The sequence below is a fragment of the Erinaceus europaeus genome, chromosome 19 (assembly GCF_950295315.1).
Source record: "Erinaceus europaeus chromosome 19, mEriEur2.1, whole genome shotgun sequence".
Lineage (NCBI taxonomy): Eukaryota > Metazoa > Chordata > Mammalia > Eulipotyphla > Erinaceidae > Erinaceus > Erinaceus europaeus.
The window spans coordinates 30,771,736-30,799,432 of record NC_080180.1 but is presented as its reverse complement, the minus strand read 5'-3'; the positions used below and the strand labels follow the sequence as shown (position 1 = coordinate 30,799,432).

The following is a 27,697-nucleotide window of genomic DNA, read 5'->3' as shown; positions in this document are numbered from 1 at the left end:
GGCAGAGTGGTGTTTTGGTGTCTCCTTTCTCCTTCTTTCTTATAGAATATAGAATAAAAACTTGGGGTGGGGGAGGCTGTGACATGATGCATGTTAAGCAACTTCCCTCTAGACCTGTCAATCCTGCCAACAGTGCAGCTGGAAGTCAAACCCAGCCACCTGGCTCTGAAATTTACACCCTAAGCCACTGACTCCCTGCCCCCCCCCCCCGGTCCACCAGCCAATCAGTTTTGCCCAAGATCTGCAAAGACTAAACATCAACTCCTGTCCTACCTTCAGAGCTCTACAGGCCGATACTGAGAAGGGGTTACTTAGGGTAGTGGCCAGCATAGGTCTTGCAGAAGAGGGAGGTGTCCTGAAGCTCAGTGGAGGTTGTTGTTGTTGTTGGTAGTGGTGGTGGTGGTGTTGGGGTGTGTGTGTGTGTGTGTCTGCATGCTAAGGAGGCACAAAGTGGGTAGAACGGAGGGCAGACCCTGAATATGAGGCAGGATATCATGAGGCAGGGGTGGGAATGAAGGTGGATGCTGCTCAATCTAAAAGACACCTAAAATTCTTATCTTCTTGGCCCTTCTGCTCATCCAACCATGATCTTCTGAAAGCTTTTTCCTGTGTATCAAGAAGCTGGCTGGATTACTTGAGAAACAGAAATTCCTGGTTGGAGCACCTGCTGATAATGTGTAGTGCAGAGACGTGAGGTGCCTTCCACTGTGGTCCTTTTTCTTGTCTGACATACCCCTAACTTGTACAATTGTATAAAATAAGGGTTCCTCCCTATCATTTACCTTTCTGACAATAAGCTGAAAACTGAGAAGCAAGTGAAAAAACAACCTATCAGCCAAAAATAGATGTCAAAGTCCATGTACAAATACAGGTGGATTTATTTAAAGTGTGCTATTAAAAGAGCATAGACTTTGGAGTCTACATGCTGGATATTCCACTACTACCCATACCAATTTAGGCAGATTTAATGACTCCCTTTAGCTTCAATTCCATTAGCTATCCAATAGAGAGAATACTACACCACATTATTGAAAGGATCATGAAAGAATGCATGGGAGATGCCTAATATTTTACCTAGCACATAATTACCAATATCGTTTTTTTTTAAATAGAGGTGGGCAGAGAGAGAGAGAGACAGAGAGAGAGAGAGTGAGAGAGAGAGAGACAGAAAGAGAGAGAGAGAGAGCACAACACCACTGCGTCCATCAGTGTGCTCAAACTTAGGTGTTGTACATGGCAAACAAAGCAGCACACTATCCAAGTGAGCTATTTCACCAGCCCTACATAATTGTTAAATAACATAACAAATAAGGATCATTATTGTAAAATACCATATCCTGGTTTCTGGCTTGTTTTGTTTGTTTGCTTATTTATTTATTATTTACCAGAGCACTGCTCAGCTCTGGCTTATGGTGGTGCTGGGAGATTGAACATGGGACCTTGGGCTTCAGGCATGGAAGCCTTTTTCACATGTGCTATTTCCCTGGCCCTCCTGGTCTCTTTAAATATTTCTTCCCTGCAGGGTCTAGCTTTGGTTCACTTACAACTTCATACCTTCATTCAGGATTGTAGATGACATTTATTTATTTATTTATTTATTTTGTATTTCCATAACCACTGATTAGTCTGAACTTTTTCTGTGACTATCACCCACTTTTCTTCCCTGAAGCTCCTAGCAAGCCTCTGAAAAGAATGGAAGTCTTCTGGGAGTTCTGGAGGAAGAAGACCCAAGACACAGAGGGGCTCCTGGGGCAAGGCCACTAGAGATTAGGGCCAGTCTGCAGCAATTGCCAAAGAAGATGATCCAAGCTGCTGTCTCCCTGACTGAGCAAACTCCCAGAGGGAAAGAAAGAGTTCAGTACTCCTCAGGCATCTCCCCATCCCCAGTGCCAGTCACAGAATGGGAGTGTGGGCTTGTAGAAGGGAAAAGGGACAGGGACAGATACTAGAACACATCTAGTATTGCAATTATGAGATATGGTGTCATAATTCAGATTCTATGCAATCTTGAACATGTTATTCACTTTTTCAGTTTGTTTTCTCATATGTAGAGTATGATGACATTTTTATCCATCCCAAAATGCTATGTCCACTACAAGACATCTAAATAAATAACTAAACAAATACCGGAGCAATTATATGCTCAATAATCATTAGTTACTATTATTGTTGTTGCTATTAGATTGTTACTGTTATTGTCATTGTTATTATCTGTGAGGAGACTTCCAAAGGCTGGAGTCAAGGAGATTCCCCAGCAGAAGAGTTAAGGAAGCCAGGGCACAATTAGTACAAAACAGCAAAAGGATTTTGGTTTTAAAGTTAAAGTTAAGGAGGAGAGGAAAAAGTAGAAGGCAGGGGAGAAGAGGAGGAGGAGGGAGATGGGTTCACTTTTGAGGGAAAAGGGTAGAAAGTTAATAAAGAGAGATGATGAAATGATTCAATAAAAGTTTGTTGTAGAGGTTGAGCAGAAGCACAGCGGGTTAAGAGCACATGACACAAAAGTTCAAGGACTGACGTAAGGATCCCAGTTCAAGCCTCCGACTCCCCACCTGTGGGGGGGGGTCACTTCACAAACGGTGAAGCAGGTCTGCAGGTGTCTATATTTCTCTCCCCGTCTGTCTTCCCCTCTTCTCTCGATTTCTCTCTGTCCTATCCAACAACAATGACATCAACAACAACAACAATAATAGCCACAACAACGATAAAACAACCAGGGCAACAAAAGGGGAAATAAATAGCCTCCAGGAGCAGTGGATTCATGGTGCAAGCATCAAGCCCAAACATAACCCTGGAGGCAAAAAAAAAAAAAATCTGTTGTAAATCAAGGTTTGATACCCAGTACCACATGACAGCAATAAGAACAGAAACGAGTGGAACTCTGGATGGTATAATGGTGCTTTGATGTCTCTCCCTCTTTCTTTTTTTATTATTATCTTTATTTGTTTAATAGATAGAAATTGAGATGAAGGGCAAGACAAGCTTTCCCCCTGCAGGTGGGGACTGGGGTCTTGAACCTGGATCCTTGAGCATTGTAACATATACACTCAACCAGGTGCGTCACCACCAGGTCCCTTTCATAAAAACATAATATAAAACAGGGGCTGGACAATATTGAACATACATATTATAATGCATAAGAATCTGGGTTCAAGCCCTAGGTCCCCACCTGCAAGGGGGAAGTTTCACAAGCAGTGAAACAGTGTTGCAAGTGTCTCTCTCCCTCTCTATCTCCCCCTCCCCTCTTTTCTCCATCCCCCCTTGATTTCTCTGTCTCTACCCAATAAATAAATTAATTAAATATTTTTAAAAAACAATATAGAACAGAGCTGAGGAGATCACTCAGCAAATACAGAATGAATATGTACAAGGCTCTGGGTTCAATTCTTCACATGACATTAAAAAAATCTGTTATTGGGAGTCGGGCGGCAGCACAGCGGGTTAAGTGCAGGTGGCACAAAGTGTAAGGGCCAGCGTAAGGATCCCGGTTTGAGTCCCTGGCTCCCTACCTGCAGGGGAGTTGCTTCACAAGCAGTGAAGCAGGTCTGCAGGTGTCTATCTTTCTCTCCCCTCTCTATCTTCCCATCCTCTCTCCATTTCTCTCTGTCCTATCCAACAATGAGGAAAACAACAGTAACTACAATAATAAAACAAGGACAACAAAAGGGAATACATATATAAATATTTTTTTTTAAAAAAATCTGTTGTTAATGAGAAAGAACTCCAAATCACAAAACATGAATAAGCATATTGTGGAAAGGAAAGGGAAGTCTGTGTATTATAGGGAGAGAATCAATGTGCATCTCTTTAAATTGGCTTTTGTCTCTGGTTTCTAAAATGACATCACTGGACATTCAAATAACTTACAGATGTGATCAGTGTCTTGCAGTCTTGAGAACACAGAACAAAAGCTTTCCCAACCTTCTAAGGAGTGTGTGTGTGTGTGTGTGTGTGTGTGTGTGTGTGTGTGTCCCCTAGGGGATTTGAAGCAGGTTCTGGGAATTTCAAGCCACTGAAATGATTGTCAATCCTCAATTAACCAGAATTCCTGAGACTACTTAGAAAAGGAACACTTGATCACTAGGAGGCAGTTTGAGTTCACTTGAAATAATGTATGTAAAACAGGTTCCTCTTCTGTTTTCAAAGGGATTTTACCAACTGGTGAAATGGTGGATTTGATTTTTGTAAGGCAACCCATTAACGACATAGGTATGGTCTCAGCTGTAGCTCACCACAAAATTTTGGTCACCCAAGACTGGGTGACAGTAGCATTAAGAAGTGTTATCACTGGTGGACTAACTCTACTCAAAGCCTGTAGATTCATCATGTCATTTTTTTTTCAAAATTTTTTATTAACTTTATTTATTTATTGGATAGAGACAGCCAGAAATTGAGAGAAGGAAGGGAGATAAAGAGAAAGAGAGACAGAGAAATACCTGCAAACCTGCTTCACCACTCGCAAAGCTTTCCCCCTGTAGGTAGGGACTGGGGGCTCGAACCTGGGTCCTTGTGCACTGTAATATGTACGTTCAACCAGGTGTTCCACAACCCGGCCCCCATTATGTCATTTCAAAGGGAGCTCCTGTGTCTGCTTTGGATCCTGTCCTACTCAATATTCTCATCAAATACCAGATGGAGAAGACTTACAAGACCTACTTACTAAATGAGTTTATGAGAGAGAAGAAGGATGGCTACCCACTGGAGATAGGTCCCAAGTGATCCTGAGACCTTTGTTGGATGAACAATGTGATAAGCAGTAACATCTAATCCCAATGGAGATGCACTGGTATATAAAATGCCGTGTTCAATCCAAGGGAGATTAAGTCTTAAAGTTGACTCGTGGGGTGTGGAGTGGGTGCTAATTCACACAGTAGAGCATACATGCTACCATATGCATGAGGAATCAGGTTCAAGCTCTGGTCCCCAATGGCATGTCAGGAAGCCTGACCAACAGTGAAGCAGCACTGCAGTCATCTCTCCTCTCTCTCTTCTCTCTCTGTCTTTCTCTCACATCCTATTTCTCTCTTTTTAAAATTATCTTTATTTATTGGATAAAAACAGACAGAAATAGAGAGGGTAGGAAGAGAGAGAGAGAGAGAGACCTGCAGCACTGCTTCACCACTTGCAAAGCTTTCCCCCTGCAGGTAGGAACAGAGGGCTCAAACCCTGGCCCTTGCACATTGTAACATGTGTATTCAACCAGATACACCATCAACTGCCCCCTCACATCCTATTTTTCTCTATCATCCTCTATCAAAAAGAAGGAAGGAAGGAACTAATGAAGGAAGGCATAGAGAGAAGGGAAGAATGAAAGAAAAATAAGAAAAATGGCTACTGGGAGTGGTAAATTATATAGGAACCTAGCCCCAGGGATAAACCTGGTAAAAAATAGGGGGGAAAAAAGTTGACTCTTGAGAGCAGTACAAGTCTGAAGGGCATAGAAGGTCTGAGAGTACTTGAAGGGTCTGGACTTTCCTTGTAAAGCCTTCGAATGAGTCTGAGAGGCACTCAGAGCAGGGCCTAGCAAGCATTTTTTGGGGAGGCTGTAGACTGTGGGGGCCCCATCTCACTGACAATGCCTGGTCAATCACATGCTCAGTCATCCTTAGTTACTATTATCATTATCATTACAATTATCCATTAAACAGTTCCCCAAGACAGGCATCACAACAGAAGGATGAAGGAATGGGGTAAATTGGGGGGAAGGGTATTGTTCCTCTTATAGCTCATTTCACAGACACAGGAACCCCAACTTTAGGCTTCTGAGAGGAACCAGGCTCTCCAGCTCTGGGGTCCTGGCAGTGTAGGGCCATTCCTTTACCTTCTCCCCTGGGGTGACGGAGATGCGCCAGACACAATGCATATGGGCAGAGTAGCCATTGGGGTATTCTGGAGAAGAGAAGTTGCCTGTGCTGTCTTGCAGTGTCTCTCCGCAGGCTGTTGAGGAAAGGAAGTGACTGAGTGGGTGGCTGCAGGCACCCCCCACATACCTCCTCATCTTCTGGTTTCCCTATTCTGAGCCTGGCTGAGCAGAGGGGAGCAGTGCAAGGCAGTGTGTCCCTTCTCCTCAGCATCAGCACAGCCACATCATCTCCCCACATGCAGGGTGTCCTGTTGTCAAGGCAACAGGGTCCAGGGTTGAGGGCTAGCTTCTCCGGTGGGCCTGCACTCCCTGAGAACAGTCCTGCTGCTACTGTGCTTCCATCTCAATGCTGAGAATGGGGGTGACTCCATGTCTCCCACCACCTGAACCTAGGCCAGCTTCGATCCAGAACTTGAGTAGTGCCTCCCCCCCACCCAACAGCAGGCAGCCTCCCCTAACACAGCCTTGACTTTCTCAGCACAGGCCCTGTCCCCCAACTGATGCTCAGGCCCCGACCTGGGCACTTGTAGAGCTTGCGGGCCTGGGCGATGTCCCCCTTGCTGAGTCGAGTCCTTTGGCCAATGGGAGGTTTCACCCCGTTCACCTCATACTTGGGGACAATGGTGTCCAGGAAGATGCCCCTGAGGAGGAAAAGTCCAGTGGGTGGGGTGAGTCTGCTAGGACAAGGGGGGGCATGCTGGCCTGGGCACCGAAGGTCATGACCCTGCCAAGTACAGACATTCCTCCACAGGGTCAGGGATGGGTGGGGACTCCTTACCCTGTCATTATGCTGCCCACTGACCAACAGCCACCCTGCTCCGTGGCAACCACACCACAGGAACCAGAGGAAGCCCCAGAAATATTCTGGGAGTGAGGGGGCACTGAGACCCACTGGGACCCAAGCTCAGGATGGCCCCTCCCCCAGTCCCAGGCCAGGCCCCAAGCGGGTCACATCTAGCACCACCTTGCTTCTGTGCCCCTCAGGCTGGCTCAGTTCCAGAACTTTCCCCCAGACCACTAGGCCAACACTTCACCCTTTGGGCATTACTGCCTCTGATAGCACCCAGGACAAGGCCAAAGATCAGGGTCCATGGTGGCTGGGCCAGGCCTGGGGACAGCCTACCAACTCTCTTCCACTGATGTCTCTTGTCCCCTGCCCCCAGATCCCATCATCAGATCCTGGGTGTTTCCATCTGGAAGGGGCAGACTGAAGGGGAAGCAGCAGCCCTCCACCTCCCCAGGGCCCTGACTCACACCCAGCTGGGTGGAGCCCAGCAGGGGGTGGGTGGGATGTAGTGGGAAAGGAGGGACGTTCAGGTGGGGGTCTGTCTGTGGTGTGGGGACGGGAAGAATGACCTCACCACCTTAGCTTGGTCTGGTCCCTCAGCTCTGGAGACAAAAAGAATGGGTCTAGAAAGAAGACTGAGGACTGAGGACTGAGGACTGAGGACTGAGGACTGAGGACTGAGGAAGGGGGAGGGCCAGAAGCTGGGCTGGGCCAGAGAGCAGAGACTGAGAAGAAAGCTGGGCAGAAAGGGGAGTGAGCTGGGTGAAGGCTTCCCACACTGTGCTGGGATGGGGAGACAAGGCTGTTACCTCTGGAGGTTCTGGCTGGGACTTCCAGGGACCTGGACCCATCAGGAGTAGCTGTGTGTGAGCTTATGAGCAGGAAGGGGGCAAATTAGTCAAATATAGAAAACCAGGCCCATCAGAAAAGGGGTGAGGGGACAGCACAGCTCCCTTTAGGTTGCTACAGCTTGAGCTCTGGCACACATGTAGCTCATAGTAGCATTTTGCCTCCTGAGTCAGATGGTATCCTTGGGTGTATAGTCCTAGGTGGAAAATGCAGCTTTGATGCCAAGTTTTTGTTGTTGTTGTTGTTTGTTTGTTTGTTTAAGGTGAGCTCACCTCTGGCTTATGTTAGTGTTGGAGATTGAACCTGTGGTCTTTGGTGCTTCAGGCATGAAAGTCTTTGCATAACCATTATGCTGTCTTCCCAGCCCAAACTGAGGTTTGGCATGGCTCCACCATGGAAGAACCTGGCGGTGTAAGTAGCCCCCATGGGCCCCTGCCCAGAGGCCCACTCTTGTCCTTGATGATGACCCCAACAGACAGCCTGGTGGTAAGCAGGTGGCCTCCAGAGGGAGGCTGAGCTGGTGGGAGGTCAAGGCCCATCTCTCACCTGGAGAACGTGTTCCGGGCGTAATGCATGATGCTGTCAAAGTCATAAGTCTCCCCCAGAGACTCCACCTCCTGCACCTCCATCTTTAGGAAGTTATACTCCTGCCCTGCAAAGACCAGGAAAAGGGTGTGCGGTGGGAGGGTGGGGGTGAGGGTGTGTGTGTGTGTGTGCACTGATACAGTGCCGACCATTCAGAGTGGGAATGTGGTCCACCCTGGGCCTGAGAGATACCCCCATACCTGAGGGTCCAAGGAGGAGCCAAGGGAAGGGGAGGGGTCCATAGCAGGGGACGGGGGCAGAGAAAGGAAGGTCTCTAGAAAAGTCTGTCTGGGAGAAGGGAGGGGTGAGTGAGGAATTGCTGGAGGAAAGGCAACAGGGAGTCTGAGAATGGAGGGCCCTTTTCTAGAACCTCAGCCACAGGGAAGCAGTGAAGAACAGAGGAGGCCTGAGAAGACAGAAGAGGACACATGAAAGGTATTAAGGGTTGGAGAGACAGAGAGTGAGGAGAAACATGAAAAAAAAAAAAAGAGGGCAGAATAGGCAGAGAGCTGAAGACTGGGGGAGCCAACAGAAAGGCTGAGGCAGCATGAGGGGTTACCAACCCCCCCCAGTCCTCAAGACCCACTGGAGGCTTCCATGAATGGCCCATGTCGAGAACCAGAACCTGTCTAGTCCCCCAAAATGGCTCCACACTGATCTGTGTCCCCAGAGCTGCCACTGACCCAAAGAGAGGTGGCAACTGTAGTGTCCTGGGCTCCAGGTGTAACTGCTAGCACCCAGTCAGTGGGTGCTACAGGGCTGAGTTGACTAAAGGCTTGAGGGAACAGCTTCTAGCCAAGACTCATACCTGGCTGGATGTTTTCTCGAACGATGGCGACATGACGGTCCCGGTCAGGGCGTGTGTGCTCATGCCAGAAGCCAATGACATGGCCCAGTTCATGGACCACAATGCCAAACTTGTCACAGTTCTTGCCAATGGAGATGGCCTGGGGGCCCCCACCACGGCGACCCACGTAGGAGCAGCACCTGGAGGGCGGGGCCAGCTCAGGGGGGCGGTCCCGAGCTGGGGGAGTGCATCCACTCAGGGGCCGGGCGAGGCTGCCAGGGGGGCAGGGGAGTGGAGGGAGCAGGCAGGGGACCTGAGTGTGGGAGCCCCAGGTTGTGTGCTAATTTCTGGGGAGATGCCCCATGGAGGGAGGGGACAGATGAAACAGGGTCGTGCCCAGCTGGGGCAACTACAGTGCCCAGGACAGACACCTTTGGGATGATGGCTGGGGGTGTTGTTCCCAGGAGGCCCCTGCTCACCCGCAGGGTCGATAGGTGAATACTATGTAGCTGTCCTCATCTGTGCGTTCCAGGAAGGTGACGCAGGTGTGCTTCTCCCAGTGCCTCATGGCCTGCCGGAAGACGGCTCTCTGGCTGCCTGCCGGGACCCAGGGTTCCAGATTTTCAGTGTTGGGGGTGGGGGAGCGACCTCCACCCAACTAGCAAGTCATAGCCACCCATCAGACAGATAAGCAGAAGGTCCCACTCATCCCACCGTGCACAGCACATCCAGGCTGCTCCCCAACACCACGCTCACCAGTGAAGTTCCCCCCAATGACAAAGGGGATGACCCCATCGGGCCACACACGCTCTGGCCTAGATGTGGCCGCCCGCCTGCTGCGAGACCTGCTTCTCCGCCCCCCACAGATTTTCCTCTGAGGCTGCCCACTAGCGGCCTGGCACTTGGGGGCAGAAGAGTTTCCTGGAATGAAAAGATGTTGATAATGAGTGGATAAAACAGAGTTAGGGGAACACAAATGGGAGTCAGTTCTCACTGTCTGAAGAGTCCGTATTTGCCCACTCACTAACATTTATTTGTAAGCTCAAAATCAATTGCTCCAGCTCTCTCAGGGTCATTGATTGACATGGGCGGAGCAGTGAAAAATGTGGGTTGCCCAAGGGTAAACACACCCAGCTGCGGCTGGACAAGATAATGCTTTGCCTTTTTGCTTCAGCTCTCAGTCTGTACATAAGTATCCTTTTCACAGTCTACTTAGTGCCAGGGTTTTTGCATTTTTTTTGGTTGTTGGTGGTGATTTTGCTGTTTAAGATGTCCCTCCTGTGGTGCTGAAGTACTAGCTAAGATCTTAGAAAATCCATGTGCTAGATAAGCTCATTGAGGCAGGTGGTATGGCTGTGTTTATCTGAGTTCCACAGTAAGGAATAAACTCTCTAACTAAATAAGGTGTCCTGAAACAGAAGGACACAGTAGATAGTGCTATAGACTGATCAATTGGTGCAAGTGTGAGCACAGGCTCACAGGAACCTAATCCTGCATTTCCATTAGGAACAAAGGTTCTTTACTCACCAATTCAATGACTCTACAAATAACTGTAAGGTTATTCTATAACCCCACCTACAGCCATCAGAGTAAAGAACTGACCAACTGAAAAGAGCAATAGTGCACAGTACATCTCACTTAATGCTGCTAATAGGTTCTTAGAAACCATGACTTTAGGTGAAACAACGCATAATTAAACCACTTTTACCATAGGCTAACTCACATACATAAATCAAATCACCACAGCATATTTATGATCACATATTTATGAAAACACCACCAAACTTCTAAATAAGACCCAGAGCCCATCTGATACTAAATAATAATAATAATAACTTACATTCCTTCATTTGTTCATTCATTTTCCAGTCCACTAACTCTAATTCAGGGTCCCCAGCGGCTGGAGCCTATCTCAGTGACATAGGACACAAGGTGGAACCCAACTCTGAACAGAATGACCTTCTATTGCCAGGTGTACTTGCTCCCACCCATACTCACTCACACTGAAACAACTGATGCCAGTGGACCCAAGACTCACATACATCTCCCTCATGATGTGGGCAGAGTGTGTAACTCCATTCCACACAGTGATCCTGGCTGAATAGCTTTTTATTTACTTATTTATTTATTTTCCTTTTTGTTGCCCTTGTTTTTTATTGTTGTTGTAGTTATTGTTGTTGTTATTGATGTCATTGTTGTTAGGACAGAGAAAAATGGAGAGAAGAGGGGAAGACAGAGAGAGGGGGAGATATAGACACCTGCAGACCTGCTTCACTGCCTGTGAAGCAACTTCCCTGCAGGTGGGGAGCCGGGGGCTCGAGGCTGAATAGTTTTGGTTTTTTTTTTCCTTGTCAATGTTATAATGAAACAGCACTGTGCAGAACAACTGTCTGTGAGGACCTGCTATGTTAATTTTCTAGGCACTAAGAGGGACCTGCGATTAGAACAATGTTTCTTTCTCATCCAGTAAACTTTCCTGTTTGTGGAGTGCACAGAAGTGGTGTCTTGAAGTACTCCCAAACACCTGGTGTCACTTGGCACCATAGCTCTCTAGGGTGTCACTATCTACATGTGACAGAGGAGAAAGCATAGTGGCTTAGTGGCAGAGAACATGACCCATTTCCCCCATTCTGCTTTGCCCTGGTACCATGCCTACTAGGCCACAAGAAATTCAAATAAGTTACCAGACTAACAGGTCACCCTCCAGTCCTTGCTGTTATCTGGGGTAGGGTGAGCTTGGTTCCCTAAGCTGCCCATGTCAGGATCCTCTTTTTCATCCCATGCAGAATGACTGCCAAGCACCACCTGAGTATGCTCAGAACAGGCCCAGAGTGAGAATCCCTGCACTCTGGCAGTGGGAGAGGTGCCTGTGGGCTCCCCAGAGCTGTAGGAAGGCCGGATAGAACTGAGCCAGCCCAGATCCTCATCCCGCCAACATTTCTCAGCCATTCACAAGCTCCAGATGGGTTGTTAGGTGCCTGGGGAAAATAAAAGGATAAGATGAGACCACTCCTGACCATGAAGACCTTTGAGTCTCTCTCTGGGAATCCAGGCATTGAAAAAAAAAAAAATCACTGCAATATGGTACAATGAGTGAAATGACAGAAAAATTGATGACTACAGCACTGGAAGAACACAGAAAATGGGAATTTTATAGAAAATGTCTGAAGGACAATCAGGCAATATTTCAAAAGAGAAGCTCTTGAAACTTTTTTTTTAATTGCCACCAGGATTTACACTGAGACTCAGTGCCTACATGATGAATCCACTCCCAGTAGCCATTAGTTTATCCCGGTCTTTTTTTTTTTTTTAATAGAAACAGACAGAAATTTAGAGCTGAAGAAGAGACAGAGAGGGAGAGACACCTGCAACACTGCTTCACCACTTGTAAAGCTTCTCCACTTGCAGGTGGGGACCAGGGTCTAGAACCCTGGTCCTCAAGCATGGTAACAAGTGCACTCTACTAGGTGTATTACCACCTGGCCCCTTGAGATGGGTTTTGAAAAATGAATAGAAGCTGGCAAAGCACGAGCAAGAGAAGTATCCAGGGAGATTGTGGTATGAAGAAAGGAGTCTTCCAGATTTGGAGTAAGAGGATTTGGTTCCTACCCCAGTTTTGTCACTGACTAGACTATGATGTTGGGTAAGTCAAGTTACCTCCTCTGAGTCTTAGTTATCCATTTCTGTAAAGTAGGTGTTGTCCTGACACCTCCCTTTCAAGGTGGTTGGAGACAATCAAGTTAGATAATGTTTATCAAAGTGCTTTGTGAGCTGTCAGCAAAAAAGCAAGTCCATTTTTAGCTCCTGGGTATGTCTGTACTTGCTATTCCCCTCAGGAAGGGATGAAGACATCCCAAGGGAAGATGGCCCTCACACTGGGTTCATGCTCATGGCCTCCGTCCTGGGAAGGCCTGGCTGGGAACAGGTACACTCCTTGTTCCTTCAGTTTTGGAAACACTTCTGAACATAGAAGGGCCAGCATGTAACCACGGTACCTGCAGCTCTGCCGGGTAGCCTGCTGCTCGCACGCTGTCTCAGATCTGCCGCTCGCTGCACCTGGAAGGCCCGCAGGTCCTCCTCGTCCAGGGCAATGTCCCCAAGGAAGGCAGCTAGAGAGAAAAGAAGAGTCCAGGAGCTGAGTCAATCATCCTATCCTGCACAGATGTCCTATACACTGTGGGCCCATCCTCCAAGCATACAGCAATTTTATTCTTGTCTTGATTGATTGATTGATTGATCGATCTAAATAGAGACAGAGAAAGCAGAGAGAGAGAGAGAAAGAGAGAGAGAGAGAGAAAGAGTGTCAAAGAGACCACAGCACTGAAGCTTTCTTCAATATAGAGGAAGTTGGGCTCAAACTGGGGTCCTGCACATGACAAAGCAGCATACTATCCTAGTGAGGCTCAAACCCAAGGTGGAGCTGTCTCCTAGCCCTCACTCAGCCCACACCTGGCAACTTAATCCTTAAACACCTTCTAAGACAGGAGAGAGAGAGGGGGAGAGAGAGAGAAAGAGAGAGAGAGATGGACAGATGAAGAGGATGAGTGTTAGGTGGGGGCTATCTTCCAGTTCTCATGGGAGACTTATGCTCACTTTTTAGCTGGAATCCCAGCAAAGCTCATTTCTGGCCCCTCCCAGATATGAGACAGTCACGTCATTTACATCATTATTCTTCAGCAAACACCCATAAGCACCTTCTGTGGGCCAGGCACTGCTCAAGTGATAAGTGAGACAAGTCCCTGTTCACGAGGCACTACTCTCAACAAGATACAAGTAGACAAATACCAGTTAGTGATGGCGGCTATGAGAAGAACAAAAGGGATGGAAAAGATGATGGTACACATGCTTTGTGGGCCATTGATGGAACTGAATCTGCGGTTTACATTCAACAATTGCCCTTTAAATTAGATTAAGGGGAGAAGTAGACAGGAGGAGACAGACATTTTAGGGGAGCCAGAGCACATAGTGGGAGTTTCTCAGGTCAGAGGAAAAGGTGGAACAGTTCTCAAATGATTCCTATGCTGAATTTCAGGCTCCCCTCCCTGGAGGGAGAAAAATCTGAAAGAAACAGCCCCCCTTGTAGGCCATTTTTGCTTTCTGGAGTTGAGGGACATGATTTCTGGATGGGTGGGTTCAATGATGTGTCTACTTTCTGTGACATTAGGAACAAGAAGGGCAGGAGGCCTGAAGCGAAGGAAGAGCTCTCGAAGAAGCTCAGAGGCCAGCACTGGGCTGGGCAGGAGGTGGGGCAACTTTCCCATAGCTCCACCCATGGCCACATCTGCTTCTCATCCCAGCACAGCACAGGCCTGACCAGCAGCATTACAAAAATTGTTTTAACCTTGAGGCCTTGCACACAGGTTTCTCCTCCGCAGATGGCCCATTGGGTGGACACACACACACAGCAAATGCTTTGTTACACAGAGTCAGACACAAGAGGTTAGAGTACACACACACACACACACACACACACACACACACCACTGTCCACACCCATGCTGTCATGTCCAGAGAAACACAGTTGAACCCTGTACACACAAGCAGCTTCATTCTTGGGTGGAAGGGACTCGAGATTGTGTGTGCAAATGACAGGCTACACGGATGATCTTAGGGCTGGCAAACACACACCAACAGACATCGTTTCTCTCTCTCTCTCTCTCTCTCTCTCTCTCCCTCTCCCTCTCCCTTTCCCTCTCTCTCTTTCTCTCCCACAGATGTGATCTAAACCTGGATCAGTACAAGTGACCTCAGCAGTTATGCAGGCCTCCCCTCCATCTTATACAGATGAGGAAACTTGAGTCTACAGGGAAATGACTTAACAAAACTACACCACCCCTCAGTACTGGCTGGGTTTGTACTTCAGGCCTGACAATTCCCAGTCCATTGCTGAATGCCCTCAAGCTCATTACCTTCGAGGAGCCTGCACTGTAAATACACATATGCAAAAATAGACACTCACTCAAACACACACATCTACACACAAAAATAATAGCAACACACACATAGCTACAGGCATCCCTGAAAAACATATCTAAGAGTTCCAAGACACACAAACCAACTGCAACTTGTGAACCCACTAAAGCATTAACAGTTGCAACAGCAAAATCTGTGGAAATGTTTGTTGTGATGGGTGTGATTTCCAGTTGACAAAGTTCTTTCCTATTAAAGAAGTAATTTAGCCCTGTCCTGCCTGAGACATAACCCTCATGTCCTTTGAGGGCTGCCACTGTGTTTGCCTAGCTTGTATATCCTTACACACTTGTGAAGAGTTAACTAGTGGCTGGATTCCAGCCTTCCTCCCTGACTTGGGGGAGACATGACTTACCCGAAGTTACAAGTTGGCAAGTGGCTGTCTTTGGCTAGGCTCAGTCATGGGAGAGTGACAGAAGCTGCTTTTCAGCCGACACACAAGGGAGGTGTTCCAAGGCCTTAGGACAGGATGCACATCCCAAGGAGGCATGAGTGAGTGAGCTCTTACTTTGTTCATTTGTCTGCACAGGTGTGCACCTGCCATGTGAACCCTACACACACACCTTTGCACAGCTCTGCACCTGCAGGCTCCTACACTGCACACATACGCATGTCCTCCTGTGGCTACACATTCAGACTTGTCTTTGCAAAGGGTTCTGGAGGCAGCGACTCATCTTCGAAGCCCAGTACAGCTACCACTGACAAGTTGTAGGAACTCACCTAAAGCTCAGTTTTCTCTTATAGACAAGATAGTTGATAACAGAATCTGTCTCTTAGGAGTACTGAGTTGAATAAGCTAGCAGAACTGGGAGGAGAGGCCACTCCAACTGAATGGCCATTGTGGATACCTTCTCATTAACAACCCTGCAAGTTCAAGGTCAGCTCTCTTTTTCTCAAAGCATACTGGGTGTGCCTTGAAGCCTGAATCTCAAATTCCAGTAGAGAGAGCTGTGCCGGCAGGGGACAGGGAAGGAGGGCCTGGTGGTCTGGCTGCAGAAGAGTGAGCGTCTGTGGTAGGGATGTCATGGCTGAAGAATGCGTGGGAAGTGTAAGAGTGGGGAGGTAGGGGAGGAGGACAGGAGAGCCTTATGGACAGGAGCTGGGTCTGAAGTCACTGCCCATGTGGATTTCCCCAGAGCAGAAATGGAGAATCTAGATACTGGAGAATTCAGGATGACCCTCCTTATCAGGAAGGAAACAAGTGAGGGAGAGGTGAAAGGGCAGCAAGAGGGGGTATCAAGGCCAGGGTACCACTTGTTGTTTTGTTTTGTGGCTGTGAACCAACCAGGAGTGGAAGAGGAGAGAAGGGAGCAGACCCCTACCATGTGTCTATCCCATGGGCTACCCCACAGCAGAGCAGGGCAGGGAGGCCCCTACTGGGGGAGAGGGAGAGACTCCTGGCTTTTGGGCAGGCTCCCCCACATGCTGTGGACCAGACAGATGCAGCCTTCTATCGGGATGCTGAGAGGACACACTTACACCAAGATATGTGCGCACTTGCTCAGGCACAGATACACATTTGCACATAAACTCAGATGCCCTCTGGGGCCCCTACACAGTATAGTTGAATAGATGTATCCAGAGAGCGGAGGCTTACACTCACAGGCAAAAAAACTCATACTCCATTTGTGTTTCCAAACACACATGCAAATATATGCACAGGCCCCATTTCACAGGCTACATCCCCTCCCCCAAGGGAGTGGGCACCCTCAGAAATGGAATATGCTGGGGAAATAACTCAGCTGGTAGAGTGAAGGGCTTGCACACACTGAGGGCCTGGGCTTGAGCGCCGACTCCAGCATTGTATATGCTAGGGTGGTGTTCTGGTCCATCTCTCTTGACTGGAAGATAATAAATATGTAAATCTTTACATTATCTGATACTCAAGGATATCTCTAGGTGGTCTAAGAAATGGCAGATATTTCCTTTCCTACCCCTTGAAATCTCTTCTTAGGAGAAATCAGAATTCCAGAGTTCTTCCCAGAGAGACTATGTTCCTCCCCATTTGAAGCCTAGGGATATATTCTGTCTCCTTCCCCTCAGGGGACCTAAAAGAGAAGGTGACTCAGCAGGGCATAGGTGGGCGGGTGACTCATTTAGTGTGTCTAGAGGGGAATGTGGTCTGGTGAGAGAAGGAGCCTCTTCAAAGTCTCTTAGGTCCCCTGAAGTCCAAAGCTGGCCCCCTGACTTGCCCTGGGTGAAGGTGGTGAGGGAGGCTGTGACCTAGGGCCCACCAGCTGTGGGAGATGCTTTTGGAAGCTTCCCCACCCCTCATCCTGCCCAGGAAGGCTCCTGGGGGGGGGGGAATCTCTGCTTAGGATAGCAAATGGGTCCTGTCTCCAGGTCTGCTGGAGCCCTGAGGATCACCACCAAAACACTGGGGTCCTCAGACAGAGCTGGAGAGCCTGGGGAAGGACCCCCTGGAAGGTTGTGCAAGGTCACCAACAAACAAGTGCTCCAGGCTGATTCCTAGTCTCCCTTAGCGAGGGCATGGGGGGGGGGGGTGTCTTGGTGGAAGCAGCTGAGCGAGCACACAGAGGTCAGCACATTGTTCAGGTCATTGCCCAGGAGCTCCAGGACCCCTTCTAGAGAAGCCAGGCCCCAGTCTTGTCCTGCTTCAACAGTAATCTTACCTCTGTGCGGGCCTGGGAGATCACAGGGCTGTCATGTCCCATGCGTGGGTGGGAGGGAGGAGGAAAGGGACAAATGAGCAGAGGCAAGCAGGCACCCCAGAGCCAGGCACACTGGCACCATCACCACCTGTGTCTGGAGGTCAGGGCTCCAAGGGAAGTAAGAGGCAAAGCCAGGCAGGAAGTAACCACACAGAGAAAAGAGCCTTGGGTTCCTCACTTAAGGGTCTTGGCCAGCAAACTAAGAAGCAAGAATGTCGCAGCAGGTGCAGGAGGAAGGCCTATCCTGTTCCTGAGGCATGGCCTATTTTCAGGCCAACACAGCCACCCCCAGGTCTGACCCAGCTTACCACCGGCCTTGCTGCACTCTGGTAGAAAGCTTTTTCTGAAGATTCAAGTCAGCCAGCCCAGCACCCCAGTTGAAATCTGAGATGGGGGTGGTCTGGGAGGTAGCACAGTGGACAAGGCATTGGATTCTCAACCATGAGGTTCTGAGTTCGGTCCCCAGCAGTACATGTAACATTGTGATGTCTGGTTCTTTCTCTCTCTCTCTCCTTTTTCACAACTAACTAAATAAATAAAATCTTTTTAAAAAAAAATCTGAGATGGGGGATAGAGCCCTCAGTTTGCAGAGCTCCAAAATTCACTCCACTTTCCACTGAGTAATGAAATTCATCAGCTGTGACTCCTATTCTTCTTACCTAGTCTTTTTTCCCCCATGTTTTTAATAGTGACTTGCAAAATTATAAGATACAAGATAATAGGGGTATAATTCCACACTGTTCCCACCACCGAAATTCTGTGTCCCCATTCCTCCAGCAGAAACTGTAAGTTTGCTTTTTTTTTTTACATTGGAGAATCAAAATTTTATTTTTATTACATATATTTAATTTTTTATTTGTTATTAATAGTTCATTACAAGATTGTAAGATTATAACGTATTGTTCCACACCACACCAGCCACCAAAGTTCTGTAACCCTGACACTGTCAGGCTGGAGTAGTGGCTCTGCCTGTGAACTCTGAGACAAAGTTCTGTATCCCCACCTCCCACACCTTTGGTTATCCCAAAATAATTCTCTTAAGGTCAGATATGGCTTGACTATATATTTATATCTACATCTGTCTATCTATCTATATCTATATTTTTTTGCCCATTTTTTCTATGGTCCTGCCTTCACTTCCTTTCTAAGTCACACCTATACCTATTACTACTTCTATTTATTTATTTATTCCCTTGTGTTGCCCTTGTTGTTTTATTGTTGTAGTTATTATTGTTGTTGTTATTGATGTTGTCATTGTTGGATAGGACAGAGAGAAATGGAGAGAAGAGGGGAAGACAGAGAGAGGGAGAGAAAGATAGACACCTATAGACCTGCTTCACTGCCTGTGAAGTGACTCCCCTGCAGGTGGGCAGCCAGGGGCTCAAACTAGGATCCTTCTACCAGTCCTTGTGCTTTGCACCACTATTACTACTTCTGAGTGTCCTTCCTTTTTCTTCTTCTCTCTCAGATAAGAGAAACAGTGCCTGACTTCTTATGGTGTTTTCCTACCCATTCTTTATTTTATTTTAATTTTTAAAGAGAGAAAGAGACAGAAGCACCACTCCTGGGGCTGGGTGGTAGTATATCTAGTAGAATGTACATGTTATAGTGCACAAGGACCAGGGTTCAAGTGCCCTGGCTCCCAACTTCACTGGGGAAGCTTCATGAACAGTGAAGCAGTGCTGCAGGTGTTTCACTCTCTCCCTAACTTTCCCTGTCTTCTCAATTTCTCTGCCTCTCTTAAAATAAATAAGTAAAAAGTAAAGCACCACTCCAGTGATTGTAAAGTCTCCTCTTTGCAGGCGCTCCCATGTGATGGCTGAAGGCTTGAACCTGGGCCCTCACACAAGGTAACATGAGATGAGCCACCACCTTGCCCCCCCTACCGATTCTTGAAGTCCTTGCCTCAACTCACCTCATCCATGAAGACCCCAACCTCCTCTGAGCCTCCTACAATCCCTGTTTCTTTGCCACCTCCAGTGCCACTGGGGATCAAAGCTCCGAGACTACCCTCCAAGGTGTTGCTAAATGCATCTTGGACTGTGCTGTGAAACGGGAGCACAGGAGTCTTGTACCCTAGTGAACTGTAAGCACCTCAAGGGCAGGCACTGGGTCTGACACTTCTCGCAATTGCCCAAACATCAAGCCCAGGCCTCACACAGGTATGGCATATGCAGATCAGGAGAATAAAAAGCTGAAACTCCCTGTTCCTAAAAGTCAGCAAACACTTTCAGAAAAGTTGATGTGGGGTGGTCCAGGAGGTGGTGCAGTGGATAAAACATTGAAGCATGAGGTCCCAAGTTTGAGCCCCAGCAGCCCATGTACCAAAGTAATGTCTGGTTCTTTCTTTCTCTTTCTCATTAATAAATAAATATAATACTAAACAAACAAAAAACAAAAAGTTGAAGTGAGTCTGAAGCCCAGAAAACAAGAGGCAGGAAGCCAACACTTGCTCTGTGTAAAACTGCAGGGGCAGAAAACACACAGGGACCTACTGCTTCTAGCACTTTTTTTTTTCTTGCCACCAGGATTATCACTGGGGTTCAGTGCCTGCAGTGGTATATACCACCCCCAGGGGCCATAATTTCCCCTTTTTATTTTTTAAAAAAAATTTTTAATTATGAGAAACGCAAATAGAATGCAAGAGAGGAAGAGAGAAAGGGAGTCACCAGCAGGCTGCTCCACCATTTGTGAAGATTTCCTCCTGCAGGTAGGGGCCAAGAGTTCAAACCCAGGTCCTCACATATGGTAAGTTGTGCAGTTTACTACCCGGCCCTCCTGCACACTTTTTTTTTCAATTTACTTATTTATTCCTTGTTGTTGCCCTTGTTGTTTTATAGTTGTAGTTATTATTGTTATTATGGATGTCGTTGTTGTTGGATAGGACAAAGAGAAATGGAGAGAGGAGGGGAAGACAGATAAGGGGAGAGAAAGATAGACACCTGTAGACCTACTTCACCGCCTGTGAAGTGACTTCCCTACAGGTGGAGAGCCGGGGACTCGAACCGGGATCCTTACTCCGGCCCTTGTTCTTTGCGCCACGTGCGCTTAACCCGCTGCACTACCGCCCAACTCCCACACTTTTTTTTTTCCTTTTAAGATCTCAGGTAGAGACGGAGCGATAGAGTGAGAAAGGGAGACACAACAGAGTTGTTCTGCCACTCACTGGGTTGCCCCTGGTGCTGTGTGGAGCTCCCATGTTGTGCCAGGGGCTCAAACCTAGGTCCTCATGCATGGCAAGGTGTGTATTCTCTCTCTCTCTCTCTCTTTTTGTGATACTTTATTGGAGTGTATATTAACATCATTTCTGTCACCAAAGGTCTGTGTCCCTACCCCCACCCCCCTCTAGTGAAGCTGAAAAATCTACCCTCACTCTCCATCCCCCAGTTTTGTTTTTTTGTTTATTTGTTTGTTTTACCACAGCACTGCTCAGCTCTGGTTTATGGTGGTGTAAGGGATTGAACCTGGGACCTTGTAGCCTCAGGTTGTTTGCATAACCATTACACTATCTACCCCTTCCCCCAGCTTGAAGTTTGTTTGTTTGTTTGTTTTACTTTGGTGTAATACTCCAAATTCAAGTTGTGAATTCTACCAGATGAGCTATCTCTTGGCCTACTATGTACCATTTTATAGAGGTGCTCACATTAACGCCTTACCATCAACTCTGTAGAGACATCACACTAGGTCCATTTCACAAGTGAGCAGAGGTGATAATTAACGTGCCCATGGTGACAGAGCTAATGAGCTATGGGTTGAGGACTAACTATTGGACCAGTCTGCCTCCAAACTACTCTAACCAAACTAGTCACAAGCCCAACAAGAGATGTTGGCCAACATCTGGACTCGCCTCCAGCCCTTGTGGGAATGAGGAAGAACTGGGAAACTCAGTTCCTCTTCCTGTCCTATTCCTATAGTGTACTGTGCTCCCATCCACCCAAGAAAGGTCTCCAGGGACAGGACTGGAACAGATGCGCCACACACAGGCGCTCCTAGAACTCTAGGAACTGTGGCTGCCCCAGCTCTGCTCTGGCTGGAGACAAGCAGGAAGTCTAGGAAAGGTTGTGATCTCATATTCCCCATGTTATCCTGTCCCAGGCAGCTTGTGCAGGGGGTCATCCTATCAGGCAAATGACCTGAGTGCCTGGCCACCTGGTCACTCTCAGGGCCAGACTTCTGAGCCCAGAAGAAGGGTAGGGGCTATGCAGGTCTTTAAGGACAAAGAACACACACAAACACTCAGGGGGGCCTTGACCTCAGATAATTAACCTCCAGGAGGGAGGGGGCTGAAACACAGCAGCTAGATTGCGTATGTTCTTGCACCCTTTGCACCCCAGGATGGCCTTAGTGAGGGCCTCCCAGAACAGAGGCAGAAGAAAGTCTGGGCTGGCTTTTTTGACTTTGACAGCTGTTCCTTCATCCCAGAAAATTGCTGCCGCTGCTGGCGACCAAGAAATACCAAGGAGGGTCCTCCCCTCCAAGAAAAAAGAAAAAAAAAAACTTTCTTCTTCCCCAAAAGCGTGCACCTCTGGAGCCTTGCTTCTGGGAGATGCAAGCCTCCCTGTACCCGCTGCCTCCAATCCAGAGGACAGATGTGCAACAGCCGGGGCAGCCCAGACATACAGACTGGAAAACACCAATGTCTCGGAGTCGCACACACTTGCGAGTTTGGCTAGAAGTTTCCTGCAGGAGGAAAAGCCTGGGTGACCGCAGGTCTCTGCCGGGACCGTAAGCTGCCTGCCGCCCCCAGGAATCCTCTGGGAAGGGAAAAGGCAGCCGCCGCGGCCGCCAGACATAGCAGCAAAACTTCGGTCCTAAAAGTCCCCCAAACTTCCCCTCCCTCTCTCCCTCTTTCTTTTGTTCCTCACAGCATTGCCAACCAGGCAGCTCCCGGCTTCCCACACTGGACCGCTCTCCCCCCGCCCCAAAGTCGGGGCCACCCGGCCAGCCCGCGCCCGCCCCCTGCGCCCCGGCCGGCGGGGGTGTGGGTGCCTACCCGCCTTGCAGGGGTCTTTGTAGTTGAGGGGCTCCGGCTCGTCCTCCTCCCCCAGGTCATAGGTGTAGTCGGCCAGGTCGAGCGGGCAACCCGGGCGCGGGAGCAACAGCAGCCAGAGCAGCAGCGGCAGCGGCAGGCGGGCCACGCCGGGCATGCTGGCGGCGGGCGGGCGGCGGGGCGCTCGGACGCGGGAGCGGCTGGAGGGAAGCGGAGGACTGGCGGCTAGGGGGAGGCGCTCCCCTCGGCCGGCCCGCTCGCTCCCTCCTCCCGCGCCCCCCCCCCCCCCAGCGCTCCTACCTCTTCCCCTTCCCTCCTTCCTGTCTCCCTACCCCCCTCCGACCCGGCTCGGCCGCCCGCTCCCCACGCCGGCTGCCTTCTGCTCTCCCTTGTCTGCTTTTTCTCTCTTTCCTTCTCGCCCTCCCTTCCTCGACCCCCCGTTTTAGGGAAATGAGCTCGCTGGAGGGCGGGTTCTGCCCGGAGCTCGGCCCCTTTGAGGCCGCGACCGTGCTCTGCCTGGCCGGGCGGCGCGCCAGGCGGCGGCAAGGAGGACCCCTCCCTGGCCCGCACCGGGAGGGGTCGACGGGCGCGGGGCGGGGAGAGGGCGCCGGCCCGGGGGTGCCTATAGGGCGGCCGCGCCCGCGGGGTGCCCTCTAGCGGCGGCTTCTCCCGGGTTACGGGACCCGCTGTCGGGCCGCCAGCGCGGCCGCATCGAGATCTGCCGCTCACTGGCCGCGCGGCTCTGCTGGGCGTCGGTCTGTCTCTCCTTCTCTAGATCCTCGCTCTCTCTCATCTCGGCCCCGCTCTCTTTCTAGCGCTCTTTTCGTCTCTGTCGCTGCCCTCGCCCTCCCTTGGGAGAAACCACTGGAGGGCGCCTGAAGCCTGTAGATTGCTGCTCCGGACACGCACGCGCGCGCGCACACACACACACACACACCACACCACATCACACGACACACACACACACACACGCCCTGCACGCGCGCGCGCGCGCGCACACACACACACACACACACACACACCACACACACACACACACACACACACACACGCCCTGCCCCCAGCCTGGCCACACACACACACACACACACACACACACACACACACACACACACACACATGCCCTGCCCGCAGCCTGGTCACCCCCATGTCCCTGGGAGGGGAGGGGACGGGAAACCCCTTTGCTTCAGACTGCGCTCTCCTGCGCGACCCCCAAGAAAGTGGGACTAAGGGCCGAGGGAAGAAGGAAGAGAGACACCCTTCGTTTTTCAATCAGGCTGCTTTATTCTTTTGTAGTAGGCGCCCCTGCCCGTGGTAACCCCCACCCTCAGCCCCCAGCCCTACTTTTTTTTCCAGGGCCACTTGTATGGTGTGATGGGAGCGGCTGTCTAACCGTCCTTTCCTGTCGCCTTGGGGCTTCCATGGGTCCTGTGAAGCAAAGGAATGCACTTTATCATGTGAAGAAGGAGGCCCAGCGCTCTGCACGACTCCCAAGACTGGCTAGCTTGCTCAAGGTCATTAAGGCCCTGCCGCCCCTGCCTCTCACCTGGGTGGGGGGACCGCTAGATGTAGTAGAGGGGCACTTCCCCACACAGGGTGTTCAAGGTGGTGCCTAGGAAGGCCAGCTCCAGCGAGGCCCCCGCGCCAGGGTCAGCGGCCCCCTCCTGAGCCAGCTTTGAGGAAGGCACTTCCGGCTTGGTCTGGAAAAAGCACATGGTTTGGAGCCTGGGGGCTGTGTTTCTGTCTCACCTGCAGCCCTTACCCAGGGAGGCCTCAGTCGTGTCAGGTGGTCTTTTGGATCCTCAGCTTCCACACCAGCAAAAAGGAGGGCTGTGCTGGAGTAAGAACCAACACACACACACACACACACACACACACACACACACACACACACACAGAGAAAGAGAGAGAGAGAGCACCACGGCTCAGTTGAAGTCAACTGCTGGGCAATGGACAGATCTGGGGGCAGGGAGTGGGGTGGTGATGAGGCAGTCAGGGTGGCAGCCCAGGAAGAGCAGATGACAGCCATCATTTCCAAGGTTTATCTCAGTAGCCCCTTCTCACCCACACACCCACCTGGAATTTTCTGGTGAGAGCCTCAAGACTGGGGATGCTTTCCGGAGCCATCTTCATGATGTAGCAGCAAGTCCCCGGGGCTGGCTTGTAGGCAATCAGGAGCTGGGTACAGGAATCCCAGACTTCAGGGAGGAAGGCACTACCTTGCTCATCCTTTAATGCTGGGCTCTAGGCTGGGCATGGGAGGGGGTGCTCAGGCACCCCCAGAGGAGGCAGAAGGGCTGGGATGAGGAGAGATGGGGTGTAGGAAGTGTGGGGCACAGCAGGCAGGTCTTGCAGAGCTTGGCATTTGCCTGAGGCCCCAGGGTGGAAAGAGCCAGGCACACTCACCCGCTGGTAGTCATAGACTGCGATGCCAGTGGAGCCGACGGAGAAGGTGGCTGTGGTACCCCTATACTCATTCATAGCCAGGTGTTGCTGGGCTTCAGGCCCCCCAATGCTCATCTCTAGGACCTGGGGGGAGGAGGCATTGCAATTCTTGGCATCCACCTTCTCTGCTCATCCTTTTGGTTCTCATGCTCCCCACCCAGCTTGTTCTCTGCCCTCCCAGACCGTCTGTCCTGAATGCCCTATGCCCACCACCTGCCCAGCTGGGGTTACTCACCATTTCAGTGTGTTTTTGGCTCATGTGGAGACCCATGAGTAGGGCCCCCACAATCACCACCACAACCAGGACCACCACCACCACAACGATGAGAAGGCGTTTGAGGTGCAGAGGACAGCATGGGATGCCAAACCGACCCCGGGGGGCTGCTGTGTAGTCCTGAGTTTGTGGGGGGAGGGTCAGGTAGGAAGATAGGTGTGAAATCATGGGAACACACCCTACTGGCACCCTCCCAAAGCTAGACAACCTAGGCTCTGATGTGCTGAAGAGCTCAGAGAAGGCTTCCTAGAGGAGGTGACCTAGGTTCCAACAAGCCTATAGATGCCTAGAATAGAGAGGCCCAAGTGAGTCTGTTTCTTTCATCTCCAGCTTTTTACCCCAGTCGTGCCCAGTCTTTTCTGTTTCCCTTAAGTCCATACTGCCTCAAACCTTGATGCCTTTGCACTCACTATCCCTTCTTTTTGCTGTGTTTTTGGCCTTTCCCCCACCTGTTGAACTTCTGCTGACTCCTTTGGAGCCAGCTCAAATGGCATTTTCTCTGGATTCTTTTTACCTCTTTCCACCGATATTTGTGCTGACTCTCAGCTTCCATGTTGGAAGTATTGGCTGCCATGTGCCATGTTTGTGTCCCTGAGGGAATCGGCTTAGTGACAGTACCTCCGTGCAGGCTCAGGTCAGTCAGCATGAATTCAGATGAGGAAGCAGTCCACAGGGACCAAAGGGGCTAGGGCCCACCACACACACACACACACACACACACACACACACATGCATACACACAAACTCATGCACACTCCAACTTGTAGGAGAACATGAAAGTGCATGTAACACTCCATATGTACACACATGCACATGCACACTTCCACATGTAAAGACACACACAGTTACACTTACCGGTGGACTCTCCATCAAAACCTCCTTGCTGCCTATGTCCATCTTTGCTGCAGGTGCCTTGCCCTCCTAACTCCCAATTGTGAAAAGGGTCTAATATATACTAGCAAGAAGAGGGGCCAGAGGTGAAGGATGCAGCCCCTGTCTGCCAGCCAAGCTCTTGACTTTGAAGCCTGTTTGTTCCTGGCTCTCTAGAAGCTAGGCCCTGATAAGCTAGCTGCAAGAGTGCCTGAGGGCCCTTGGCCTTAGTGAGTGAGTTCTCTTGGCCCCAGTGAGAGTGTGAAGCTGGGTGAGCTGAGCAAACTTGCCCTTGGGCAATCTGCACCTCTCACCATGGGTGTCTTCTTGGCATGCCTGCCTCTCTTGCTGGCACCTGCCCCTGCAGTCCTTTGCTTCTCCAGAGGCTCTGCCAGGCTGCCCTGCTCAGAAAGCCAAGGATATGACCCAGTGGGTTGGGCATCATACCTGCCAGATGAATCTACCCCCAAGAATGAGGAGTGAGCCCCAGGACAGAGAGTGGGGGGGTTGCTCTGGCATCAGCATGGGGTCTGTGAATGGCTTTCAGAATTTCACTGCACACACTCTTCCTGCCTGTCCTCTTCCCACACACCCCACAGCTAACCTTAGACTTGCCCCTAGTCCTTCCTTTCCTAACTTTGAAAACCATCCCCTCTGGTTATATTTCTGTCATTTACTTCCTTTTATCTTTCTTCTTGCCTTCCTTTTTTCCTTCCTGTCTTTCCTTCCTTTCTTCTTGTCTTCCTTCTTTCCTTCCTTCCTTCCTTCCTTCCTGACTTTCTTTTTTATAGATGTAGAGGGAAAAGGGAGATAGAGAGACAAAAAAAGAGAGACACCTGCAGGACTGTTTCACCACTCATGAAACTTTCCCCCCTGCAGATGAGGTTAGGAGCATGAACATAGGTCCATGTGCATGGCAATAATAATAATAGTAATTCTTTTTAAATTTTTTTATATTTATTTATTTTCCTTTTTGTTGCCCTTGTTTTTTTTTATTGTTGTTGTTGTTATTGTTGTTATTAATGTCATCGTTGTTAAATAGGACAGAGAGAAATGGAGAGAGGAGGGGAAGACAGAGGGGGAGAGAAAGAGAGACATCTGTGGGCCTGCTTCACCACCTGTGAAGCGACTCCCCTACAGGTAGGGAGCCTCGGGCTTGAACCCAGATCCTTAATGCCGGTCCTCGCGCTTTGCGCCATGTGCACTTAATCCGCTGTGCTACCACCTGACTCCCTCTTTCAATTCTTTTAAGATGACATGGCACATATCATGTGGGGAATTGAACTCAGGTCTTGAAGCTTCCAAACCCAATGCTCCAGCCACCACTTCCCAGGCTGTCAGAATTCTTACTAACAGGTGCCTATTGTAAGCTATGGGGCCTATTCTGACCAGGGCTTGCCACCAGCCCCAGTGTTGAGAAAGGGTTCTTCCTCTTGAGAGAAGCTTCTGCTCTCTCAGGCCCTCCGTCTCCCTTGCCAGCTGTCCTCAGATCACAGTTCTCTTGGGTAATACAGCTTTGTCTTTTTAAAGCTCTTTTTTTCTACAAATAGTCACCTCCTTCCTTGTGGACTGCCCTCCACTTGCTGGGCCAGATGTCTCTTCTACAGA

At 49.7% G+C, this 27,697-nt stretch overlaps 2 protein-coding genes across 5 annotated transcripts in view; both read right to left on the bottom strand.

The window, feature by feature from the left end:
• The window catches only part of BMP1 (bone morphogenetic protein 1), a 57,955-nt gene extending 35,000 nt beyond the window's left edge, over positions 1-22,955 (bottom strand). For 2 of the 4 annotated variants that reach the window (XM_007529127.3, XM_060178808.1), the window contains exons 1-8: positions 22,504-22,784; positions 12,864-12,977; positions 9,625-9,789; positions 9,348-9,465; positions 8,890-9,068; positions 8,043-8,148; positions 6,377-6,501; positions 5,819-5,934 (exon numbers count right to left, since the gene is read on the bottom strand). In XM_007529127.3, coding sequence (XP_007529189.1) covers positions 5,819-5,934; positions 6,377-6,501; positions 8,043-8,148; positions 8,890-9,068; positions 9,348-9,465; positions 9,625-9,789; positions 12,864-12,977; positions 22,504-22,657 — 1,077 coding nt within the window. In that variant the 5' untranslated portion in view covers positions 22,658-22,784. The other 2 variants (XM_060178807.1, XM_016190821.2) reach the window with 2 other exon arrangements.
• Positions 22,956-23,760: 805 nt separating this feature from the next.
• SFTPC (surfactant protein C) lies at positions 23,761-26,746 on the bottom strand. Its single transcript, XM_007529131.3, has 6 exons — positions 26,075-26,746; positions 25,181-25,339; positions 24,907-25,029; positions 24,577-24,678; positions 24,047-24,200; positions 23,761-23,928 (listed from the first exon to the last, which is right to left on the bottom strand). The coding sequence occupies exons 1-5, from the start codon at positions 26,114-26,116 to the stop codon at positions 24,063-24,065; spliced, it is 564 nt and encodes a 187-aa protein (XP_007529193.1). The 5' UTR covers positions 26,117-26,746; the 3' UTR covers positions 23,761-23,928; positions 24,047-24,062.
• Positions 26,747-27,697: the final 951 nt, after the last annotated feature.